This window comes from Vulpes lagopus, chromosome 3 (genome assembly GCF_018345385.1).
Source record: "Vulpes lagopus strain Blue_001 chromosome 3, ASM1834538v1, whole genome shotgun sequence".
Lineage (NCBI taxonomy): Eukaryota > Metazoa > Chordata > Mammalia > Carnivora > Canidae > Vulpes > Vulpes lagopus.
The window spans coordinates 63,073,984-63,098,179 of record NC_054826.1 but is presented as its reverse complement, the minus strand read 5'-3'; the positions used below and the strand labels follow the sequence as shown (position 1 = coordinate 63,098,179).

The 24,196-nt window shown below is 48.1% G+C and overlaps 1 protein-coding gene across 3 annotated transcripts in view; it reads right to left on the bottom strand.

The window, feature by feature from the left end:
* The window catches only part of DUSP29 (dual specificity phosphatase 29), a 32,382-nt gene extending 11,214 nt beyond the window's left edge, over positions 1-21,168 (bottom strand). The window contains exons 1-3 of one of the 3 annotated variants that reach the window (XR_005986528.1): positions 21,016-21,164; positions 17,364-17,465; positions 10,285-10,512 (exon numbers count right to left, since the gene is read on the bottom strand). Coding sequence is in view for 2 of the 3 variants with exons in the window: in XM_041746843.1 (XP_041602777.1) it covers positions 10,285-10,512; positions 17,364-17,465; positions 21,016-21,101 (416 nt within the window). In the remaining variant the exon portion in view is untranslated. Of the gene's footprint in view, positions 1-10,284; positions 10,513-17,363; positions 17,466-21,015 lie in introns of all 3 variants that reach the window. The other 2 variants (XM_041746843.1, XM_041746845.1) reach the window with 2 other exon arrangements.
* Between the last annotated feature and the right edge of the window lie 3,028 nt (positions 21,169-24,196).

The following is a 24,196-nucleotide window of genomic DNA, read 5'->3' as shown; positions in this document are numbered from 1 at the left end:
TAAAAGGATGTAGACAGAGGGACCATACTGAATGCCAACATTGATCAGTATCTTGGGCCAAAAGGAGCCTTGCAGTAGGAAACAAATGCATGGCCCCTTGGCCAAGGGCCACATATCTGTCGCTGGTTTCCTGGTCATGAGAGGAACCACGATGGAGTCCAGTGTTTGGGAAAGAGAGACCCAAACACAGGCATTGAGCTTTTAGAAACATTTGCAAACAGCCCATTGGAACTGAGCCATAGGATGGTGGAGAGTTCCACCAAGCCCCCCAGCTGGTCTTTGGTGCTGCCATCCTGACCATGGACTACATTCTGCTTTCAATATTTCTTCAGAAAGACCTGTTTTTCATTTCTCTTCTTGTCCCAAAGTATGTATACAACAAACATTTTGCTTTTGGGACATAGATCTGCGCTCAATTAAAACCTCTGCTAATGCAGTCCATCTTGCTGAGTAGCAACCAACCTCACTTTGAGGTTGAGCTCAGTGGAAAAATTAAAATTAACTGCCCTTGACAGGAAGTTCTAACCCACCATAAAAACTGTTCTCTCTGAGTTCGGCCACTGGGTTTCAACATAATCAAATGGCAGTTTGAATACATAGCAATTTGCACTTTGCTGCTTTGGAGGTCACCAAGGATCAGGGATCTATGTGACAAGACTTGTTGCATGACACCTCCGCATTCAGGCCACAGAGCTCGTCTTAACTATGTCTGAAGTAGGGAAAAGGGCTTCTGGAGAGGATCAGACCTGGTGGGTGTCTGAGGCCCACTGCAGGTTTTCGGGGTCTCTGTGGCTGCGTGAGCCAGGAAGAGGACGTGGTTTCCTTACACACCACTCTGGGGATTCCCCTAGCTTGATACTCAGACTCCAGCTGAGAGCTCAGAAGAGTGTCCATGGCAGCATGGGAATCTGCAAATAGAGCAAACTCTTCAAACTCTTGGTATACAGCTGCTGTGATGGAGGCAGTTCCCGACTGGCCTAAATGCCTGACTCAGCAGGGACTGGGAGTAGGGTAGGTTAGAGGGTGCTCCCTGACACTGTATGGTTGTTTTCTTAAATGTCAGGGCCACCTGCTTAGGTGACGTGGGAAAGAGACTAAGAAATGTGCTTCTGCTGAGGAAAAAAGCTCAGGAGAAAAACAGACTTAGGAATTTACCTCTAGAACCTAGATGATGCAGGAGCTTTAGTTTCTGGTTTTTTAATTAAAAAAAAAAATCCTGATGTAAGCAATTTATTTATTTAAAGAATAATATGTCATCAAAATATGTCAACTAATTATAAAAATAACACATGCTCAGTGCAGAATGTGAAAAACATATTCCCTCACACACACGCACAAATCACCTTCATTTCTACCCCCTAGAGATAAAGTCTTTTTGCTTTTGGATATGAGATTCTCCAGTTGCTTTTCTATGCGTTGATTTATATATCTTATAGAGAGATTTGTTTTTGGGTACAATAGATGTTTGGGGCATGTAAGGGTTTTGAAGGCTTTGACATGGTGATATATTGTAAACACCTTCTTCTGTCAACCTACAGCCTTCAGCAGTGGCGTGCTTTTCCATTCTGTAGGGAAATCCTAATTTCACCTCGCCAAGCTTCTATTTTTGGACATTTGTCTTCTGTCTCTCCCTCTCACTTTAACTCTAGCTCTATCTTTATCTCTCTCCAAAAGGGGGAGTGGTGGGTATTATAAGAAACACTATAAATGAATAACTTTGGGCAGCCCGGGTGGCTCAGCAGTTTACCGCTGCCTTCGGCCCAGGGCCTGATCCTGGAGACCCTGATCGAGTCCCACGTCGTGCTCCTTGCATGGAGCCTGCTTCTCCCTCTGCCTGTGTCTCTGCCTCTCTCTGTGTGTCTCTCATGAATAAATAAAATCTTAATAAAAAGAGAGAGAAAGATGTACAACGAAATGTTATCAGCGGCTATCCGTGGGTAAGGGGATTCTAGAGAAGTTTTCATTTGTCAAAAAAAAAAAAGAAGTTTTCATTTGTAAATTTTGGTAACGAGTATGTCATATATTCATTTCATAAGCCAGTGAATGCCACGATTCTTACGGATGTTTCCTTAGTCCTCGGGAGACGCTGGCTACTCAAAGATGCAAGGTGGCCCCAGCATCTTTAACTCTTTAGAAACCTCTTTATCATCTGCCCCAGGGATAGAGGCTAAGAGGAGAAAGAGAGAACACCCGGAAGCCTGGAGCCCAGAAGTGATGTTGTGTTAATGACTAGACTAGGCCTTTTGCTCCCTGTGAAAGGAAGTGGTTGATGTTGCTGAAGCCCCCACCCCCACCCCCCTGAGAAGTTGCTGGAAGGGCCCAGCCTGGTCTCCCCGTGGACTCTGCCCACCACCAGGGCCCAGCTGTATCTAAGTCACCTCTGGTGCCTGGAGGTTCAGAATCCAGGTTTTCTAGTTTTTTCCATAAACATTCAGCATGTTAAACGGTGAACGTGGCTGTGTTTTCACTGCCTCCTGAAGCAGCCATGGCCCACCCTGGAGAAGTGGGTCAAAGTATTCACTCCACTCGGTGCCTTAGGGCTGAATTAGTTCCTTCCTTTTGGAGGCGGGCAGAGGGGCAGCTGTCCAGGTGCACCGGTGACAGGCCCTCCCACGGGCTGAGGGCCATCACGGCTGGCTGATTTGCTTTCCCCTCACCTTCCAGCCTCCTTGACTACAGGCCAGCGTGGAGATGCCTCTGTTTTTGAGGCTGTTGGCCCAGTTGGGAAGAAAAAAGCAAAAAGGGCAAGAGAGCAAGACCCCTTGAAAGGGAGCTCAGGCGAGCAGGGTTGGCCACAGGGAGGAGTCAGGCTTCATGGGGAAGGGCAGCTGGCTGTTGCTGGCCCCAAAAGCCAGATGGAGGTAACTGGAATCTTAAAAATGGAGAGCTGCTTAGTGGCCCTGCCACTCACGAGGCCAGCAGCCCAGCACCATCGGGTTGGCTCACAGGGATGCTCCCCCTGGGAGGGAGAAGAGGGATTTCCCCATTTTCCTGCTTCAGCCAAGCTTACAGAAGGCCATCCTGCCTGGGAATTTGCAATCACTTTGACAGTAGCCAGGATGTTTCCCCTCCTGCTGACTAAAGGGGGAAAAAAAAAGAAAAAAGAAAAAAAAAGATTTTGCTAAGCAAATGAAAGATGTGAATAAGATTAAAGGGAGAATATTTAAATTACAGAAACTTAGTGCTTTCAAGCATACTCAAGCACTTTTGAAGCACCCATTTAGGGGCTGCTGATTGATAAGAGGCGATGAATTATTCTTATCTCATCATTGACGCCAGCCCCTGGCTCTCTGGAGGGCAACACTTGGTTAACCTAATTTGAATCTAATTTGAATGACTTAAAAGTAATAAAACAAGTATGTGCTTGAACCTAATAAAGCCTAATTTATTTAATAGCACATTTCTTGAAGGATTTTATGTTAGAGCTGGAAGGGACCTTTGAAATCATCCCTTTGTTTTACAAATAAAGAAACTGAGTCCCAGAACAGTAAAATGTTTTGCCAAAGGCCACACATAATGCCCACTCAGCCCTGGGAGCTTGGACTCTGTGCCCTCAATCCTGTCTGAGGCCTTCTGCTCTGCCCTGTGCTGACCCTGCAGTTTATGCTTGTGGGGATTGAGACCCCCTACCGAGCTATGGGAAGTGGCTGAGGGGAGGGTGGCTGTGCCTTGAGCCAGAATGACTTCCGGGTGAGAATGTCTGATACATGGCTGGTGGGCCTGGCCCAGCCCCTGCCACTGACCCATCACACTCCGTACCAACCAGATCTCCCTTCTGTCTGTGGCTTCTTCTCACTGGTGCCATCAGCTCTGCCCTCCCCAGGCTGTAAGCAATGAGGACTTAGAGGCAGCTGGCACTTCACCTGGTGAGTCCCCTTGGGATAAGCTGAGCTTGAGAAGATGCTTTAGCCGTTCTGAAATGCCCAGGCTCATAGGGTTTGGGTGTGGCACTGCCTCCCTAGGCTGTAGGCTGCCTGGGTTCTGGAAGGCCAGGACGGTATCTGTGGAAGCGATGGGTGTGTGAGCCAGAGAAAGCCCATGAGGAGGGACCTTCCTTCCCACCTGACCTTAGGTTCATGATAGAGTCTCATGGGAGAAATTCGACCAAGGGTGGATTCCGTCTCAAGGCTGCCCTTACTTGGCACAGAAGGACCCTTAACGGCAAAGCACAATGACTGTTCCTTACTTAGGGAGTAAGTAACTCTCACCCTGGGAGTTGAGTTTCGAGAACCTGTTTGATCCATAGTAGTTCACACTTACCGGATGTGCCATGCACTGTGCTAAGTGACATATGTATTAACTCACTGGGTCCACCTCTTGTAGGTAAAGCAATAGCATGAGTGACTTGCCCAAGGCCACATGAGGAGCAGTATTTGACGGGCACTGTGGCTTTGGAGCAGATGCTCAGCCTCTGCCTCTCTCCACAAAGAAGCCCTTGAGGGGAGAGGAGGGAGGAAAAGTGAGCTGCTTCTTTGGGCTAAGTATAGTCTCCAGGCTTCACCGGTCTAGGCCAGGGGTTCCCCAGGACATCCATCCTCACTCTTGGATCCTGACCACCCTAACTTCCAGAGCCTTGATACTTGCCTTTCAAAAATCTTAGGTGCTTTTAAGGAAAGGAAAAATTCAACCGAAATGCAACCATCAAATTAAAACTGAGGCTTTGTGCACGAGGAGCCAGCTGTGAGCTTTTTGCTGCTGCTTTGGGCAACACCTACAAAGAGACCAAAGAAGCACAGACAGCCTCGCCTGCTCTCAGCAGGGTTATAACCTCCGTGTGGTTGCATTGGCAGTGGAATTAATTTCCCTTTCAATAAGCATTTGGGAGTCTCATTACCCTTGTAAGTGGGTGTCTAGAAGGGACCCTGAGCAGAGATGAGGACAAGCACCATGCCAGGCCGGCTTTAGCCCCCTGCCCCTGCTGAGCACACAGGTCATACACTGACTGTGGAGCTTGCCTAGACCGTGCATGTGTGTGTTTGTTTTGGGGCTCGACCAGGGAGAGCTGGAATGAATTGAAAGGGCAGGGACATTTTCTTGATTGAAGGAAGCAAGATTGTGGTAGGATGTCAAGGAGGCAAGCGTACCTTACTGCATCACACCCTGCGGTCTGGCACTCTATTAACTAGGATTTGTCTGTCCTGTTCAGACACTTGGTGGCCTCCTGAAGAGAGTCCCTTGGCTAGCGTTCGGTCTTCCACAAGCTGGCCCTGACCTACCTCCTCACGCTTCTTTCTAAGTAACAATAATGATAATATTTGTATTTGTTTATACGAAATGTTCTTACATTCCATATTTCTTTGAATCGTCTTAGGAATCGTTTTTAGGGATGAGGACACAGGCCCAAGAAGTAAAAGAAGTAAAAGGGCCTACCCAGAGCCACTACACCTGGAGTAGACTGTGGCTGTGGTAGATTATATGTTACCATTTGGAATAGTTGGTGCTCCTCCCCAGGGACAGGTTACACTTTCCTGCCCTAATAACATGAAGGTTTGGCTTGGACTTGCTTTGGCCATTGAAATGTGGGCATAAGTGGCATGTGTCACTTCTGAGTCCGCTTGTGATTCTCCATGTCCCTTCTCACTGCCAGGAGACTAGCAGAGTCCCAGATGGGGGCTGCTCTGTCAGCCTGGATCCTAAGTCCGAGAGGGACATTGATGTGGAGCAGAGATAGAACTGGCCCACTACGGATGTTCACGTGCATAAGAACTAACCCACTGCTGTGGTGGGCCACTGAGGTGCTAGGGCCACCTGTGACTGCAGCACAGCTAAATCCGAGCTGACCGTGTGGTGGTCAAACTTGGATTAGTTCTAGATACCCTGAGAGTGGACCTCAACCATATTTATCCCTTGCATTCCAGACAGACCATCCTGCTTATTCTCATCTCCATTCATGTCTTCATCCTGCTGCCTCTGCCCAGAACTTTGTTCAAGTCATACCCATCTTCCAGAGTCATGCTCAGAATTCACCTCTTCTGTGACACTTTCTCAGAATCATCACAGTACCAAATACTCAGTAGCATCGCACTCTCTGTTTTAATCCATCTCATCTTCACCCCATGAAATAAGCCCTATCTTTGTTGCCGAATAAGGTGAAGAAAGGTAAAATAAATTGTCCAAGATCATACAACTGGTGATTGGTAGAGCCAAGACTCAAACCCCACACTCCTTGCACTTTACTCCCCATTCTCCTTCCATTCCCTGTTACATTTCTACACATCTCTTCTCCTGAGCTGTAAAGGGCTTCTTTATCTGATTGATCACATTTTCTTGATCTGAGTTTAGGTATAAATTCTGCCTCTTACTGGTGGTATGACTTCGAGCTGGTCACTTAATTTCTCTGAGCCTCAATTTCCTCTTTGTATCCCCCACAGCACCTAGAAAGGTACCCAGTAAATACTGACTGAGCAGATGGATGAACTCTCGGAGCCCTCATTTGCCCACTTGTAAAATGAGAATAATAATGGAACCTCCTTCATAGGGTTGCCTAGCACAGGGCATGGCACTGGGTAAGATGTATGCAATACAATGTAGTTGTTGTTGTTGTTATTATTATTATTATTATTATTTATTAGCTATAGGGAATGTAAACACAGTATATACAGAGAAAGAAACCTCGCTATGGGGATTAGGGAAAGCTAGCTTCACGACAGAAGTGATTTGAGTGGTCTTTGTAGCACACATAGCCTCTGGACACAGAGCTGACTGAAGGGCAGGGCATTTTAGGCAAAGGGGACAGCATAGATAAAGACACAGAGACAGGGGATCCCTGGGTGGCTCAGCGGTTTGGCACCTGCCTTCAGCCCAGGGCATGATCCTGGAAACCCAGGATCGAGTCCCACCAGGCTCCCTGCATGCTCCCTGCATGCTCCTCCCTCCCTCCCTCCTTCCCTCCTTCCTTCCCTCCCTCCCTCCCTCCTTCCGTGTCTCTGCCTCTCTCTCTCTCTCTGTCTCTCATGAATAAATAAATAAAATCTTTAAAAAAAACAAGGCACAGAGACAGTGTAAGCCTTAAAATCTTAATTCCTCTTCCCCCAGTTTTACCATTGTTAGGGTCATATCTAAGGAAATAATCCTACATATGAAAAGATATGCATAAAGATGTCCACTGCAGTATTTATAAAAGCTAGAACAGGGCAGGCCCAGTGGCTCAGAGGTTTAGTGCCGCCTTCAGTGTAGGGCATGATCCTGGAGACCTGGGATCAAGTCCTGCGTCAGGCTCCTTGCATGGAGCCTGTTTCTCCCTCTGCCTGTGTCTCTGCCTCTCTCTCTCTGTGTCTCTCATGAATAAATAAATAAAATTTAAAAAGCGAGAACATAGAAATAACTGATAAGTCTAACAATAGGGGAGTGGTTAAATAAATGACCTTATATCCACTTGGTATATTATTATCTGATAGGTAGTATTATAATTAAATGTATGAGAAGTAATAAGGGAAAAGTTTATGAACGATGCTATGTGGGAAAAGATAAAATGAATAATCAATGTGGTTACAACTATATAAAAGCAAATCATAAACCAAAATAATAAATAAATAAATAACGCAGAAAGTCTAGGAGGAAATATTAATAGAAGTGGCTTCAGAGTAACGGGGTTTGGTGATTGCTCTCAGAGATTTAACTTTTCTTCCTTATATTGATCTTATTACTAGAGCTAACCTTTATTGAGCACTCACCATATACTAGGCACTGCACTAATATATTACATACAGTATCTCACTTAATCCATATAACCCAATGAGTTAAAATTCTCTACTTGTAGAGAACCTAAGACTTCTATATTTATACAATAAGCATGTATTACTTGTATAATAGGAAAATCATATATTTACTGTATTTATGTAATATTTTATAAGAGATTCAGATTCCCCCCCTTCCTTTTTTTTTTTTTTTTTTTGCTACTTCAGGGATAAAATACACATTGTTCTGTGTATTTCTTTATGTACCTCTTTATGTACTGATATTTTAGTAAATTACATTTCTTAAAATGATAGTAGGGTCAAAGTATATGTGTACCTTTTTTAAATTTTGAAGTCATTTTAGAATTACAGAAAAGTCACAAAAATAGCATAGAGATTATTTGGCAATAAAAAAAGAATAAAATACTAGTACATGGTACAACCTGGATGAACCTTGAAAACATTAGGATAAGTGAAAAAAGCCAGACACAAAAATCATATATTATGATTCCATTTATATGAAATGCCCAGAATAAGTAAATCTATAGAAACAGAAAGCAGATGGGTGGTTGCATGGATACAAAGATGAGGAATGGAGAATTTTGAGGTGGTTTCCTTTTGAGGTGATATAAATCCTTTCAAATGAGTGGCGCTGGTTGCACAACTTTGTAAATGTAAGATGGCCACTGAATTGTGCACTTTAGAAAGGTGAATTTTATGGAATGTGAGCTATAGCTCAATAAAGCTTTTATTTTAAAAAAGAAAACAGTACAGAGAGTCCCAGATACCCCTCACTGAGGTCCTCCTAATGTTCACACTGGGAAATGATTGGATAAATTGCAGGACAGCACTACTACAGAATAGTAAAAGTATAGAATAGTATGATTTCTTCTCCCCCCTAAAATTGTTTAAAAGAAATGAAGACCTTTTATATGTGTGGATATGCTACATTTGCAATAACATACAAGTAATGCAAGTATGCAAGTGAGCATAATACTGGCTATTCGGTGACAGAATTAAGAGAGGACTGAGGGAGATTATGCAGTTTGCTTTTACAACCCTCTCTTTAGTTTACTTTGGTATATAAGGGCATGTAATTTTCAATTTAAAAGTATTAAGGAAAAAAACAAAAGGACAAGAGATGCTGTCCCTGGATTTCCCATGACTAGACAGTTATCTCTAGGTTTTTTAAAGTTTTTTTTTTTTAAGATTTTATTAATTTATTCATGAGAAACACAGGAGAGAGAGAGAGAGAGAGAGAGAGAGAGAGAGAGAGAGAGAGAGGCAGAGACACAGGCAGAGGGAGAAGCAGGCTCCATGCAGGGAGCCCAACATGGGACTTGATCCCGGGTCTCCAGGATCACGCCCTGGGCTGAAGGCAGCGCTAAACCGCTGAGCCACCCGGGCTGCCCTATCTCTAGGTTTTAAGCAGCAAAATGTTTATTAATGTTACACATGCAGGGGTCCTGCACCACCATCAGCTCCAGGGAGAGATGGAACCTGAGTCGGAATCCTGGGGAATGGAAGGAGGAGTAGGAGTGCTGGTTAAGGTGAAAGCTCCTGGGTTAGACAGAACTGCGTTTGAATCCCAGCTCTCTGCCACCTACCCCACTGTGGACCTTGGGCCAGTTGCTTAACTGCCCTGGGCCTTGTGGGAGTAATTAGATGCCCTCTTTCCCAGGGCTATGATGAAAATAAAATGAGATCATTCGAGCAAGACACTTAGCATGGTGCCTGGAACACAGTATTCAATAATGATAGGCATTATTATTTTCAATATTATTTACAGATGTTTCCCAGTTGTTTGAGGAGTGAGAAGTGGTAGCTCTAAACATCTAGAGGAGGAGGGATCCCTGGGTGGCGCAGCGGTTTGGCGCCTGCCTTTGGCCCAGGGTGCGATCCTGGAGACCCGGGATCAAATCCCACGTCGGGCTCCCGGTGCATGGAGCCTGCTTCTTCCTCTGCCTGTGTCTCTGCCCCTCTCTCTCTCTCTCTCTCTGTGACTATCATAAATAAATTTAAAAAATTTTTTAAAAAAATCTAGAGGAGGGGAAAATGACCTCAACTTTGCTGGGCCTACCATGCTTCCTGTGCCACTAATCTTGAGAACTGACTTTGTTCTTGCTGGTATTATACCCAGCTAAGCTAAAAGGCTCTGTTTCCCAGCTTCCTTTGCAGCGAGGCCCTCTGGAAAGATGCCCTTTTGCTCTTTCTTTATGTTTCTCTGGCCTGGATGCCACAGATGGTAGTTGGAGCCCCATCAGCACTCTTGGACCAGCCACAACTTCCAGGAAGGAAGCCACACTCTCAGGATGGTGGGGCAGGAGCACAGGAGCCTGAGACCCCGATGACCCTGAAGTTGCCATGCCAGCCCCAGCTTACCTTCCTCTGGAATTCTTTTATATGGAAGAGAAATAGACCCTTATGTTGCATAAGCCCCATCTCTGGGTCTTCTGTAATATGAAGATAAACCCAGCCCTAACTGAGTTCTCACAATATAGCTAACCTAAAAAGCAACGACTCATGGCTAGGAGAGGGTGGAGGGTGTGAGGGCTGCTGCCTTCCCCCCCGGGTGAGGCCAGAGGTGGGGCTTGGCCTGGACACTTACTCATCACCGATGTAGAGCTGGGGCCACACCTCGTTGACGTGGGTATACTGAGGACTGCCCTTCCAGAAGAGACGCTCCAGCTCGAAGGCTCCGGGGGTACAGTAGTCATCTGCTTCTACCTCCTCCTCCCCCCTTGGCAACAGCCTCTTGGCAGGTGGGTAGGCGTTTGGGAGGCTTGTCTTCGGTTCTCTGGATGTCATTTTGGAGCCTAGGGGTTTTCTTTCCTTTCTGCAATTGGTCATGAGAGAGGGTCAGGATTTGGGTTAGTACAGGACAGAGGTAGGGAATGGTCTTTACAAAAAGAAATGGGAATAAGCTGATCTTAATATTCTGCAGGCATTTCTCCTGCCTGCTGTGCTCCCATTTCCTCTTCCTGGGCCACAGAGGTAACCAAGAAGGGCTATCATGGCAGTTAAATAACCTTCACCAACATTCCAGTCTCCTTTGGGGCAAGAGGGCTGGCAGCCCTTTGACTTGGGTCAAGGAGGGTTTGCAGCAGACCTACAACAGGCTTCAAGCCTCAAAAATCTCTGTAGGCTGCCAGGCCTTTGCCTCCTTCCTTTTAGCTTTTACCCCTCCTTTGGTGCCTAGTTTTTCCTTTTTCTGATTGGAATCTGCTGGCTCTGGCCATTGGTTCCTGCCATTCGAGGCCTGTGATACTCCACACCTGCAGGGAGCTGTGGAAAGGACACACCTGTAAATCCAGAGCCTGTTTGATCCGAGCAGCCATGCATATTCTGGGAGCTTCAAGAGCCCTGGGGTGGAAGGAGGCTTGGCTCCCTGAGGGTTCCTCAATGTGTTAGGACAGTTGAAGGCAATGTTGGCCGCATGCTAGGGGGTTGGCAGTTGTGCTACGTACCAGGGGTCAGAAGAGATGTTCTAAGCTGGAAAGCTGTGTTTGCAGATTGAAATGCATATTTGGAGAGCTTGTCAGGCTCTGCAAATGGAATGCGGGAGAAGAGTTTCCATTGTCCCCAAGGAAAGGAATTTGCTGTGGAATTGGGCAGTGTTTGTTCCCCGCAGCTGAGTGACTGGGGCGTCTACACTCAGGCAGCCTGAGGGGAAGTTACAGCTCTGAGCCTGAAGGGAAGAAAAGACTGAGAAACATGGAGGGTAAGTGATGAGGAGGGAGTGGTCTTTATTTAACGAATACTTATCTGGCACTTTGTGCTAGGCACTGTTCCAAGTGCTTGACAGTTATTAACTCATTTAATCTTCTTAACAACCCTATGAGGTAGGCATTATTGTTATTATTATTATTATTATCTCTATTTTACAGACAAGGAGAATTGTAAATTGAAGATGTCTGTAACACATGGTCTTAGTCTTCTGAGAAAGAAATAGCTGCTGGGAGGTGGGGACGGAGTGCAGTGTGATGGGGACAGGCCAGGAATTTGAAGAATATTAAAAAAAATGTTTGCTAGCATGAGGTGCCTGGGTGGTTCAGTCGGTTAAGCCTTCAACTCTTGGCTTCTGCTCAGGTCAGAGATCTCAGGGTTGTATGAACAGGCCCTGGGTTGGGCTCCACATTTACTGCAAGAGTCTGCTTGGGACTCTCCCCCTTCCCTCTCTCTCTGCCCCCACTCTCATGCTCTCTTTCTCTTAAAAAAAAAAGTTTGCTAGCTTCAAAGACCACTGGGATCATGTCAAAGGACTTAGAACACAACTCAGAGAGGCTTCCACTTGTCAAAAGGGGACAAGTTGAACATGAATAGTAAAAATAACCGCAGTGGATTGAAACACATCAAACATTTAAATCGTAATGATGCTTAAAACAATTACTCATGGTTGGAAGATGTAGGGGACCTGCTCATTATTTTGAAAATAGATAAGTAAAGGGAAAGAATGTAGCATTTATGGTTCCTCTCTGATACAAACTGTACTACTGGGTAGATGAGGGAAATTTGCTCTTTTAGAGAAGTATTCCGGGTAATAAAGAGGGAAGAAAGCATCATTTTGTGACACTTGATGGACTAATGGATATAGGCATTCCCCTCTGACTGTTCGCAACAGAAGAAGAGAGGATCAGACTTTATGGGCCTTCTGTGGGGAGAATTCACCATCGCCATGAGAGTCTTGCCAGAGAAAAACCTGAGTCTTAAGAGAGTCCTCAGAGTCTAGATCTAACAACCAATTTGCAGGAGATTCCAAGGACAGCTAAATTCTAGCCTAGGTCCTTACCTTTTAGAAATACATATCAAAATATTCACAGATGAAATGATATAATCCCTGGGATTTGCTTCAAACATAATATACTTGGGAAAAAATGTGACAATATTTGATGTATGGGATGGGGAGTGGAGGTGGAGGTATGTAAGGGGTAGGATTGGCCACAGTTGGTGGTGGTTGGGGTTGGATGAAGATTGCAAGATATTGTTTCTCTTTGCATATCTTTGATATTTTTCATTTAAAAATGTTAAGAAGAGGGGCGGCAGAGTGGCTCAGTCATTTAGGCATCTGCTTTCAGCCCAGGTCATGATCCTCGGGTCCTGAGATGGAGCCCAGCTGGGTTTTGGGGGATCATGGGAAGCCAGAATTTATGACTTTCCCCCTGCAGTTAAGGTGAGTTAAGGGTGGTGGCAACGGAGACAACCTTTTTTTTTTTTTTTAATTGTCTTTGGATCTGGACTACTTCTCTCTGAATCATCTGGCTGTTGCAAGACATACAGATTCCCAAGTTACATCCAGACTGGGGCTGTGGGCCTAGGAGTCTATACTTTAACAAGCTCCCACGTGCCTCTGGTGCTCACTGAAGGTTGATAATGACAGCCCAAGAGTGTGGCTAAGAGTCAAGGAGCTAGTGAGTCAAGACAAGGGGAGTGAAGGATAGAGAAGGATGGAAGGCCTTCAGCATACTTCCTTCTCTTCTCTTTGAAGTAGAGGCCATATCTCTAGCTCAGAATAAGGTGCAGGCCTGGTGGTAGACAAGAGCTGGACGACCTTCGCCGGGGACTCTGTGACAATGGCTCCCTGGTGTTTAATTCTCCAGACCCAGTGGCGGTCATGTAGTGAACGCGGGGGGTGAGGGGGTGAATGGCTGAAGTGGGGGGTGTAGAAGACCTGTACTGGGGCCTCAGCCAGAGCTGATGAGGCAGGACTTCCCTTTGGCTCCTGGAGGAGGGGCGGAGGTGAGACCCAAGGCAGGAGGCAGGGTCTCCCGTGGCTGCCCAGGCCTGGAGCCTGCTGTGGCGCCTGCCTGCTGGTGTTTCCAGTCACGAGGGGGAAGAGGATGGCCAGGGATGGGCAGAAACTTCCACTGTGGGAACCAGCCCAAACAACACTGTCTGCCACCAAAGGAGGCTTCGGAAGAGGTGATTTTAGCGAGGCCTGGAGTAAACTGCATCCTGAACCCCCTGCCGGCCTCCTTTGATCACTGAAGCTGACCTCACCCTTGCGGGGCTATTCCTCCTTCATTATAGTGGGGAAGGAGCCCCCCCCAGCCCCATCTCCGTGCTGAAAGCCTCGGCTGGATTTCCAGACAGAAGAGGAAGTGGTGCGGTCTACCCAGAGCGGCTTGGCACGCAGAGGGAGCTCTGGGATCTATTATCCTCCAGTGTGCAGATTTGATGGGGGGGAGAGAACAAAGCACAGAACAGTCCAGAAACCACAGACCTGTAATCTTTCCAAATCCTGAAGGCAGCTTGTGTGCATCCCTCTCTGCACGGCTCCCAAATTTCTGAATCTCAGAGAGGCTGAGAGCGTCTGCTTCCCAGACCACAGCCAAAATGGAAGGGGAAGACAAATCTGTTCTGTTTGGTTTCCATAGATTCGACCCAGAGATTAACTGCCAAGGTCTTGATGACACACACAATATCAATCATGGGCTAAATGTCATAATGAGAGCTGGGCAGGTTGTCAAGAGAGGCCTCCAGGTTTCTGTTACAGCTTCATATTTAAAGGTTTGGTCCCAGGAAACTAAATGCCATCCTGAAGGCTACTTGGCCTGTCTCTGCCCCAAAGGAGAGCAGGCTCCTTCCTGGAGGGGCCAGGCAGGTAAGATAGAGGAGGGAAGTGGGTTGGGTGTTAGAGAATAAAACCAACCAACCAACCAACCCTCACTCTTGGCCTCTGGCAGGAGACAACAGGGAGTGGTAGGGACTGTGGCAGGGAAGAGAGCCGATGTTCCCCGGAAGGCCACAGCAGCTTGCCCTTCCCTGTGGGAACTCAAGCCCAGATTCTCTGATATTTTTATGAGAGGTCAGAAAGCCAGAGTTTTGTAAGATATCTGCTGCTGTTTACATGTAGGCCGCCGAAGGAGATGCTAGCCATACCCTGTTCCGTTCCTCAGCTCAGATGGCTGCCATGTAAGCGGGCAGTCCCCTTACCCACAGAAGGCCTCCTCCCTAAGTCCCTGGTTCTCCCCTCAGGATATTTTCTGGTCTCTGTGCTGGTCAGGCCTACAGTATGAGGAGTTACCCTCGAATGTTGTTGCTAATGAAGGGGGCCATTGGAGAGGTACCCTGGCTCCCTCCGCCCTCTGTGGGACCTCCGTGGGGAGTCTGTTCTACGCGGGGTAACCTGACGTGTCCTGTGGGGGCTCTCTTCCCTCCCAGACCCCCCTCCCTGCACCCTGGTCTCAGGGTGAGCTCTGGAGGGAACCTAATACTGCTAATTTTAAGACATTTAAAGACACTGTGGTAACAGAACGTGCAAAGGCCAAGTGCTACTTGACGGCTAAAGCCTAGAGCAGCCTTTCCCTCTGTGAAACAGTGGCCTTGACTTCGAGATGCTCTTTCAGGCGGAATGAACACAGGGGCCCATTGTTAATTCTGACTCCATTTCAGAATTTTCCATGGTACAGCTCACGTTTGGTGAAAGGTTTCCCCTGCCCAATGAGGGAAGGCTTTGGGTGAATTTAAAACTGTAATTTCGACACCATAGTTTGACTTCATGTAAAAACAAAACAAAACACCTTACACAGTTTTGTTTTGTTTGTTTGTTTTTAACTAGAAGAAAAATATCAAAATGTCAATGCTGTGAGCAAGTGGCAGGACTCCAGGAGATTTTTTTTTTTTTTCTGTTTTCTATTTTGGGATTCTTTGAATAAATAATCATATTTTATAGTAAATCACCATGTCTATATTTTTAAACTGTGCTGACCAAGCAGAACAGCTGGGCAGGAAGCTGCCTGTGACTTGTAATTCGTGATTCCTATTCTATCTTCCTTGCTCCTGGACCTGGCGCTTTCCTGGAGGCCCCCTCTGCCACCCTGTCCCTCTCTCCCTGCATTCGCTGGCTCCAGGCCCTGCCCTGATCTGCTCTCACAGCCCCAACAATCACTGAAGACTCTTGGGTCTATACATCGCATCCTCCCTGGGTGTCACTTTCTTCTTGATAAAATGGAGCTATAACAAGAAGGGTAAAGATAGTTTTGAAAATAAACAAAAAACCTGACCTGAGCTCTTTCTAAGGTGGCCGATGGGAGAAGCCAGGTGGCGAGATGCATTATTTATTTCACTGGGAACATTAAATCGCTAAGTAGGCCGTTGAGCCTGCAAAGACTGGCCAGGTAACCGTGGACTGAGAGCCACAGAACAGGCCTCGACAAAAGATACCATTTGAGGACCCCTTGGATGAGAAAAAGCTAAGTCCTGAAGTATGAGTGGGAAGGTGGTGGTGCAAGGCAACAAGAGCTAAATTATTCTGTACGAGGAAGCAGGGGGAGTTCTGAGGCTCTTCGAACATCCCCCGAAGGGGAGATAGAGAGGGAGGGGGGACGTGGGCTGCAGACAGTCAGGTGTGGAATGTCCAGGGCACAGCATTCTGCGGAGAACAGGATTCCCAGTTCCCGCCAATGAGGGCAGCCCTCTCTTCGCAGCCTTGAAACCATTAGATGCAACAGGCAGCCACATCGGCGGTGGTTTTGAGAAATCAAAGTGAAAGAGGCTTGAGCAGGTGGAGAGAAGAGACCACAGGTTTATGAAGCAGAACGTACAGTATCCACTGACCTAATCAGCGCTGGCTATCTGTATATTTTAGGATGGTGGAATTATTTGCGATTCTTCTTTTTGAGAAACAATCTATTCTGAACTTTCCGTTTTGAACATGTATATGAAGTATATGAATAGGTGGGGGAAGCCTGTGAAAGTTCTATTTTAGAATTGTTCTGGACAGGGGCACCTGGCTCAGTCGGTTAAGCATCTGCCTTCAGCTCAGGTCGCTCCCAGGGTCCTGAGATCGAGCCCAGCATCGGGCTCCCTGCTCAGCGGGGAGCCTGCTTCTCACTCTCCTGCTGCCCACCCATGCTTTCTCTCTATCTCTCTCTCTCACTCTCTCTCTCAAATGATAAAATCTTAAAAAAAAAAAAAAAAAAAAGAATTGTTCTGGACAAAGTAGATGCCCACCCTAAACCTTTGGGCTAAGGCACAGGGAGGGTGACTGTCAGGACCAGGCCTGGCTAGGTGTTCCTTACATCTCACGAGGAACCGTGTGCCCTCCCCATAAGTGTGAGCTCCCCGAAGGGAGCCATGCCTCCTTGAGGCCTCTGGGAGCAGAGTCAGGCTTAGGTCATGTCAGAAGGTCACTCTAATCCCTCAGTGCTTCGAGAAACCAGAGGAGAATCAAGTTTTGTGTGTCCTGAAGCTTATACAATTTCTTTAAGGTAAGGAAAACCAAACAGGCGCAGGGCCTTGGAAGAGGCCCATGTAAGTGTGTGGGTCTTGAAGCTTTGGGGGCAAATCTACCTCTGAGGGAAGCCTCCTTCCCCTCTGACTGGAGACAGACCTTGGGTGAAGAGGGCAGCATCGTTCCCCTGCTCCATGGTGCCAGAGCCAGCATCCTTGATTCCCCTTCCCCGGTCTCGGTTTAGTCTCAATCAGCCAACATCAGAGGTGCTCCAGGAGGTCACGAATGAGTGTGACCCATTTTACCTTCTAAGTCAGGCCTGGCCCAGCCCTCCACACCCAGGCTTTCCTCACCCATTCCTCCATTAAGCACCAGATATGGGCTGGGCCAGAGAAGTCTCTGCCTTCTAGAAGTTTTTGGTCTAGTAGAGCAGTTTCTACAGTAGTCTTAAAACAGTCCCCTCTCCCTTCTGAAGTCCTTCTGTATCTGGGCGTATGTATACGTTGTGTATTTACCTTCCTACTGCATCAGGATCTTGGGGGAAAGTTAGTCTGTGTTGAAATGCATGCACACCACATTTCTTCCATGACACCACCCAAGTTGGGCTTGGAATGCGCCTTGAAAGAAGAGGGAAGGTAAAAATGTTACTGTGGTTGGATAAATTACTCTATTAGGAGAGTAATACCTTCTGCTCAGGTATGCAAAGGGGTGGAATTTGGCAGCAGTGTACATATATAAATAAACATATTTTTAATTTACTGCAAGTCAGTGCTTGTCTTTACGCATCTTAAGCCTATAAAAATGATCCCAACTAGGAAATAAAAGTTGTGGATTTAAAAAAAAAGTTAAAACCTGGACGTGAAAACCCGGGAATTTTTGTTGTTGCTCTATAATTTAATTCCTAACGTATCTGACACAATCCAAGTTTCACAGATTTTTTTTCCCCCTTTTCGATTCTGGCAAGCATGTTAACAGGAGGCAATTATGCGAATTAATATAAAATCCTTTTATTAAAAAAAAACAGAAAAGCCTTCTTTCAAGGGGTAATTTAATATTCCTTCTGTGATGGTGTTGATGTCATAACTTGTTTGATTAACTCTTCAAATGGTTTCAAAGCGCTTCAGGGTGGTAATTTATGAACTCCTAATTGATCTTCCCCATCTTGGTTTGGCAGAGTGGGGCCTCCAGGAAACCGTGAGGAGGCTGGAGGCCTGAACCCGGCTTCCCTCTCAGACAGGGGAGCGGGCTGGGATGGACTTTACCTCCGCGCCTGGGCCCTGTGGGGAAGGAGAAGCTCTGGCGCAGGGCACCGGGGACCATGCTGTGTGACCAGGCCAGCTGTGGCTCCTGACTCCTGAGCAGCCAGGCTTTGGCCTCCTCCGAGAAATACTACAGGCAATTTTACAGCTCATGAATTCAGGAATAGAGGGCCTCAGGCCACAACTTTCAGGAGCTGCTTCCCACTGTGCGTCACCTCAAACACAAGGCCTCGGTGCGTGGGGCAAACGGGAGGTGGGGTAGACTGAGGGGTGCAGCCCTCACGTGGGCCTGCCACCTCCCCTTCCCCGCCTGGCCTCCTGTCTCGGGACTATGCAGGGGTAGCTCTGGGCCTTGGGAAGGCGTTGAGCCAAACACTCGCTTTTTAAGCTGCCATGAAAGCTCACTTGAGTGGCCAAGGCCGGGCAGGACCCAGGGCAACGGTCATACAGTCGCTACCTCTACTGTGCGTCCAGTGACCATCTACTCAAGCCCCCAAGACACGAAAGAGCTGCCCCTGCTTCACAGATGAGCAAAATGAGAGTCAGGGGTTAGTAACACAATACCAGGTGATGTGACTGGGCGTCACCCAGGCAGCCAGGCAGCCACCCCAAGTCATGAGAGGGTCACTGTATTCTTGGTCACAAGGTTTACGCTCCCGAGGGCAGGCCTGGGCCCTTCGTTTTTGTCTCATCCCTAATGTGCATCCCAGCGCGGTGTGCAGTCGGGGAAAGAGCTCTCACTGGCCTTGGAGTCTAACAAACCTACCTGGGCTTCAGCTTCCTCATCTGTAGAATAGGGATCATATCCACCTCATGGGTTGTAGGATCAAATGAGAGGATACAAGTCCTCGGCACATCGACAGGGGCTCAGAAAATGTTTTATGAAAGAGGACAAACAAGGAAGCAGTGAGGAGGCTGGATGGAGAGCTCCCAGTTGGGTTGGGAGCTAAATTCTGAGCGCGGGGCCGAGGGTCTCTATAGAGTAATTGTGGCAGATGGGATGGGGCGTGAGTAAGCCTGAACATTCTCCTATGGGTGTTAGGGCTCATTTGCTCATGTGCAAAGTATCCGCGAGGCTTTGGGGAGGAGGAGAAAGGACTCTCTCCAGCTTGTTTGACATCTGGTGCCCGTGCCAGGCTGGGTAGGCCCAGACCATCAAGAGTCCCTGGAGGCCAAAATTCACACACTATCTGCTCTGGAGTCAGGCTGCAGAGGACAAAACGGAGCTGTGACCCCTGGCACCAGTACCTGGAGTGGCTGTTCCCGGGGCCTGGTCCAGGTTGAAGTCCAGGCATCAAGAGAAGCAGGGGAGTGAGATGTCAGCCCTGCCCCCACCCCCATGGAGGGGCACCAGGGCACATGCTATCAGACTCTAAGGTACACCTTCCTACTGTCTGGGCTTTGTCACGTGGACAAACCATTCCACTCCTCTGTGTCTCAGCTTCCTCATCTGAAAATGGAGGTGATGAGGTACCTCCTTCATAGGGCTGTTGCAGTGCTGAGGAGTAAATGAGTTCATACTTATAAGAAAAGCTTTTGGAACCACACCTGACACATCATCAGCACCAGGAAACATACAGATTCACAAGGGTTGTGCAAAGCCCAACCTCTTTGGGCCTCGTTCCAGGACATGCTAAGGGCCAAGCCTCCAGCCTCGCTGCCCCTGCTCTGCTCCTCATCGCTTGTGGGGCAGACAATAGCCACAGGGACCCCACCCTGAGACAGGACTCAGCGTCCCCTCCAACCCAGTGCCACCCCGGGACCGAAATGTTCCCAGTGAGGGCTTCCAGCTAATCAGATGGTGGAGAACCACGGCCTCCCTTGTCACCCTTAGCACAGATGTGCTTTTGCCCCCGAAGAGCCCCTAACTCCTCAGACTCTCTCCCATATCCGACCCCCTAAACCCAGGCCCAAGGTTCTTTCCTGGTACAGGTCTCAGCTCAGAGGCCCTGCAAGTGTCACTTATAAATGCTATTTGGTGGAACCAAAGAAATTTTCTCGTGAATAGAACAAGCAGGGGCCACACGTGAAAGGGCAGGCAACTAGACAAACACCAAGGACACTTGGGGGCTGGGGCCTTAAGTGAGGAGGCCTCTCCGCACATGTACCTCATGCCCCCTCCCTTCTCACTTGGGAGCCTTTCCCTTTAGAATGTTTTCAACTTTCCTGAACAGTCAGAGCTCCCAGTCCCCATCACTCTCAGGTTCCAGGCTCATGAGGAGCCATTGGGCCACAGGACAAGAGCACCAGGAGAGCCCCGGGCTGATACGCAGGATGGCTTCCCACCTTCTTATCTACACACGCTGCTGTCTTGGCCAAGTGGCCCTGTCCCTTGGTGACCCAGTCTGCCCATCTCTACCAGGGCAGTCATCCCCACCCTTATCCTCCCACCAGGCCTGGGAAAAGCTTTAAAAATGATTGCTCTTTCCAAATGATGCTTCACATTATCCAGGACACTGAAAGAGTTCTCCTTCCTGGGCTTTTGAGTGCTACACTTGTCATTTGTGCTGCCCTACACATGATGGGAATCACTACAGTGTTTCTCTCTCCCCTCCTGCTGAGAGATTTTTCCCCTCTGCTGGCTAAATGGACCAATGAAGAACCTAGCTGGAAAATGATATGTAATACAGTGCATCCAATGCCTCAGGAGGGCCTGATGGGCTTTGACCCACCCTATTATCTTTTAGAAATGGTCACTGAACTGGAAGCTCAGATTTGGAGGGAGGGAAGTTGAGAAAACTCTGGAGCCTCTCGAGAAAGATGGGGCAGGCCTGTCATACTAAGAGGATGTCAGCTGTTCTCTGCCACGCTAGAAACAGAGTGGAAAGGAGCCTTCTCACCCCCACACCCAGGCCCTCGAACTTGACTGGACCCAAGAGGCATCGGCCTCCCCACCAAAAGGCCTTACCTGTGTGCGCTGGGGCCTGGCCGGGGCAGGAGGTGCTGGTCTGTGGGGCGTGTGGCAGCCGCACACCCGGCCACCTCCACTGGCATCCAAGAGCCTATTTTTAGGGTCAGATCTGCTGACGCTGACCTTGTGTGCTGCCCAGTCTGGGAAGAGACCCGTGGCATCTGCTTGCAAAATGATGTGCCAGTGTGACCTGAAAGCCTTGACTTTGGGAGCCCTGCACCTGGAGCCCACACGCCCGTCCGGGGCCAGCGTCGGAGGCAGGACACGTGGCTGCCCAGGGCGGGGACAGGCAGGGGGGTTTGCCAGCTTTGTTTTCTGGGGATTGACAAGGCCAGGTGTCTGTGGGGCCCTGCCCTGGGCTTTGTTCCAGAACAGCTGGAACAGGGCAGGTTTGCCAGCTGATGCAGAGCCTGTGTGAAGCCTGGGAGCACCCAGACTGCAGAAGGACTCTCCACTCCAGTCTTTTCCAGGAGTATGGGCAGCCACCCCTGGGGGCGTGGGTGGAACGGGGGTGCAGCACAGCAAGGGGGCGGCAATCCGTGAAACACAGCCGACAGAGACTCTGTAAGCTTGGGTTCATTTGCGTTGTGTCATCTCACGTGAGACCTCCAGCAAGCGTCCAGTGGGGAAAAGAATCATAATGCTGTCCTCTTGTGATTATGAGAGTTAAATGAGATGAAGTGTGGAAAAACACTTGGCAAACATTTAAAAAATGCCAGATGATACTAGGATGCCCCAAAATATTTCCAATTCAACAGTCACGTCCAGGTCTTTCTTCCTGGTGGGGCCTTCTCTCAACCTGCTGCCTCTTTAGCTCTAGGCTTCTTTGCTCCAGGAGCGCCCCCACCATGCCCCCTACTATGATCCTCCTGTTTAGTGCTGAGAGCCATAGTCCTGTCAAGTCTCCTTTAACATTCTACTAAAATCTTTCCAGGGCTTCCCACAGTTCCTTATAATTGAGTGAGGTGTTTTTCCACCCTTCCCCACCCTTGTCACTCTCTTGGGGGCCTACTTTAATGTGTGAAGGATCAGGGGGAGGGACAAGGGGTCACCAGTCTCCCCATCTGCTTCACTTAACAAAGTCTTCTTGTGTTGGGCTCATCACACTGTCTACTGCAACCTTGTATTCAGCAAACCAAAGATCTGCCTCTCCATTTCCGTGTTTAGCTATGGCCAGTTTTATCGAGGGTGATTGTTTCTACCAGAATTTTTCGTTGTGGAACTGCTGAAAGACTCAACTTTCATTGATTTCTTGGTGCAAAGAATATTCACAAGGCAGAGACTAAGGACCTGAGTGTCAGGGTCCTTAGGTCAAAATGTCAGGTCAAAATGTCAGGGTCCAGATGTCCTCACTGTCAAGTGCTGGAGTCAGAGTAGCAGAGTCAAAGGCCCTTCTACAATTACCCCAAGAACTAAAGGAGTCAGAGATGCTGGAACCGACAGATTGGAGGATGATTTCTGTCTGGCTAGGAGCCTTGAAGGGCCGGTCCCAGCCCATACCCGAACCCCAGACAAGTCAAAGGTTAAGGAAGCAAAAGGGGCCTCTGAAGATGTAGGTTCACCAGGGGACAAAAATCAAATATCTAAAGACATCTGGGATAGATGATTGATAAGAATGGGAGGTAATATTTCACACTGTCTAGGAAGGATATTCAAGTAAATAAAGCCAAGAAAAGAATTAGGTGGGGGCAGCCCAGGTGGCTCAGCGGTTGAGCATCTGCCTTCGACCCTGGGCATGATCCCAGAGTCCTGGGATGGAGTCCCACATCGGGCTCCCTGCATGGAGCCTGCTTCTTCCTCTACCTATGTCTCTGCCTCTCTCTCTCTCTCTCTCTCTCTCTCTCTCTGTGTGTGTGTGTGTGTGTGTCTCTCATGAATAAATAAATAAAATATTTTTTTAAAAAAAGAATTAGGTGGGTTGCTGGAGTATCACCTGCATAGGGTAGACCCCACATGTAGTTAATCGAAGACTACTCCCCACTGAACGGGGAGCCTGATGCAGGGCTCGATCCCAGGACACTGAGATCATGACCTGAGCTGAAATCAAGAGTCGTTTAATTGACTGAGCCACTCAGTTTCCCCCCTTTTTAAGATTTTCTTATTTATCTTACTTGAGAGAGAGAGAGAGAGAGAGAGAGAGAGATGAGGGAATGGGAGTGGGAGTAGGGGGAGAAGCAGAAGGGAAGGAAGGAGACAGAAAGAGAAGCATGGAGCCCGACTCAGGGTTCGATCTCACAACCCTGAGATCACAACTCTGAGATTACGACCTGAGCCAAAATCAAGAGTCAGAGGCTTAACCGACTGAGCCACCCAGGTGCCCCGACAATAGCACTTCCTGCACAACTCTAAGGGCAGAACTCAGGCAATGGGTTCTCCCCCAGGTCGTCTTCTGTGGACTCAACAAACACCCATTCTGCCGGATTGGGAGTGGGCCAGGTAACCATCAGCTGGACTTGGGGGAGTCTCCACCTGTTCCAAACTCCGGGGCCAGTCCGTCAGGGCTCTGTGCAATGGCAGGCCGCACTTGTGCAGGTAAAGTACGATCTGTAGAAACAGTTGTCATGTTCCTTGTAGCTTCTTGGGAATTTCCACGTCAGCCTTTGACATGGGTTTCCCCCCACCACCACCACCACCACCACTTCTCTGACCCGTGTTACTTTCATTAGCAAACTTCTTTTCCCCAGAATCTCCCAGACTTTCTCCACTTTCAGATGCAGGTAGGCACTGCTCTTGTCCCAGCTCCTCTGGATCAGAATCCCACTTAGGGCCAGCGGCAAGGTGTGGTTGGCCCAATGCCCTTCCCAGCCAAAGATGTCCATGCCCGAATCCCTGGGACCTGTGAATGTATCTTGTTACAAGGCAAAGGGGAATTAAAGTTGCAGATGAAATCAAGGCTGCTAATCACCTGACTTTAAAATAGGGAGAGTGCCCTGGACCATTCAGGTGGGTCCAGTGTAATCCCCAAAGTTCTTAAAAGTGGAAGAGAGAGGCAGCAGGGGAGGCTCATGTGATGCAGTATGGGAAGAATTCAAATCCCTGTTGCTGGTTTTGAAGATGGAAGGAGGGGCCACAGCCAAGTTGGAAAAGGCAAGGAAATGGATTCTCCCCTAGAACCTGCAGAAGGAAGGCTATTCTGCTAACACCTTGATTTTAGCCCCGTGAGACCCATGTCGCCCTT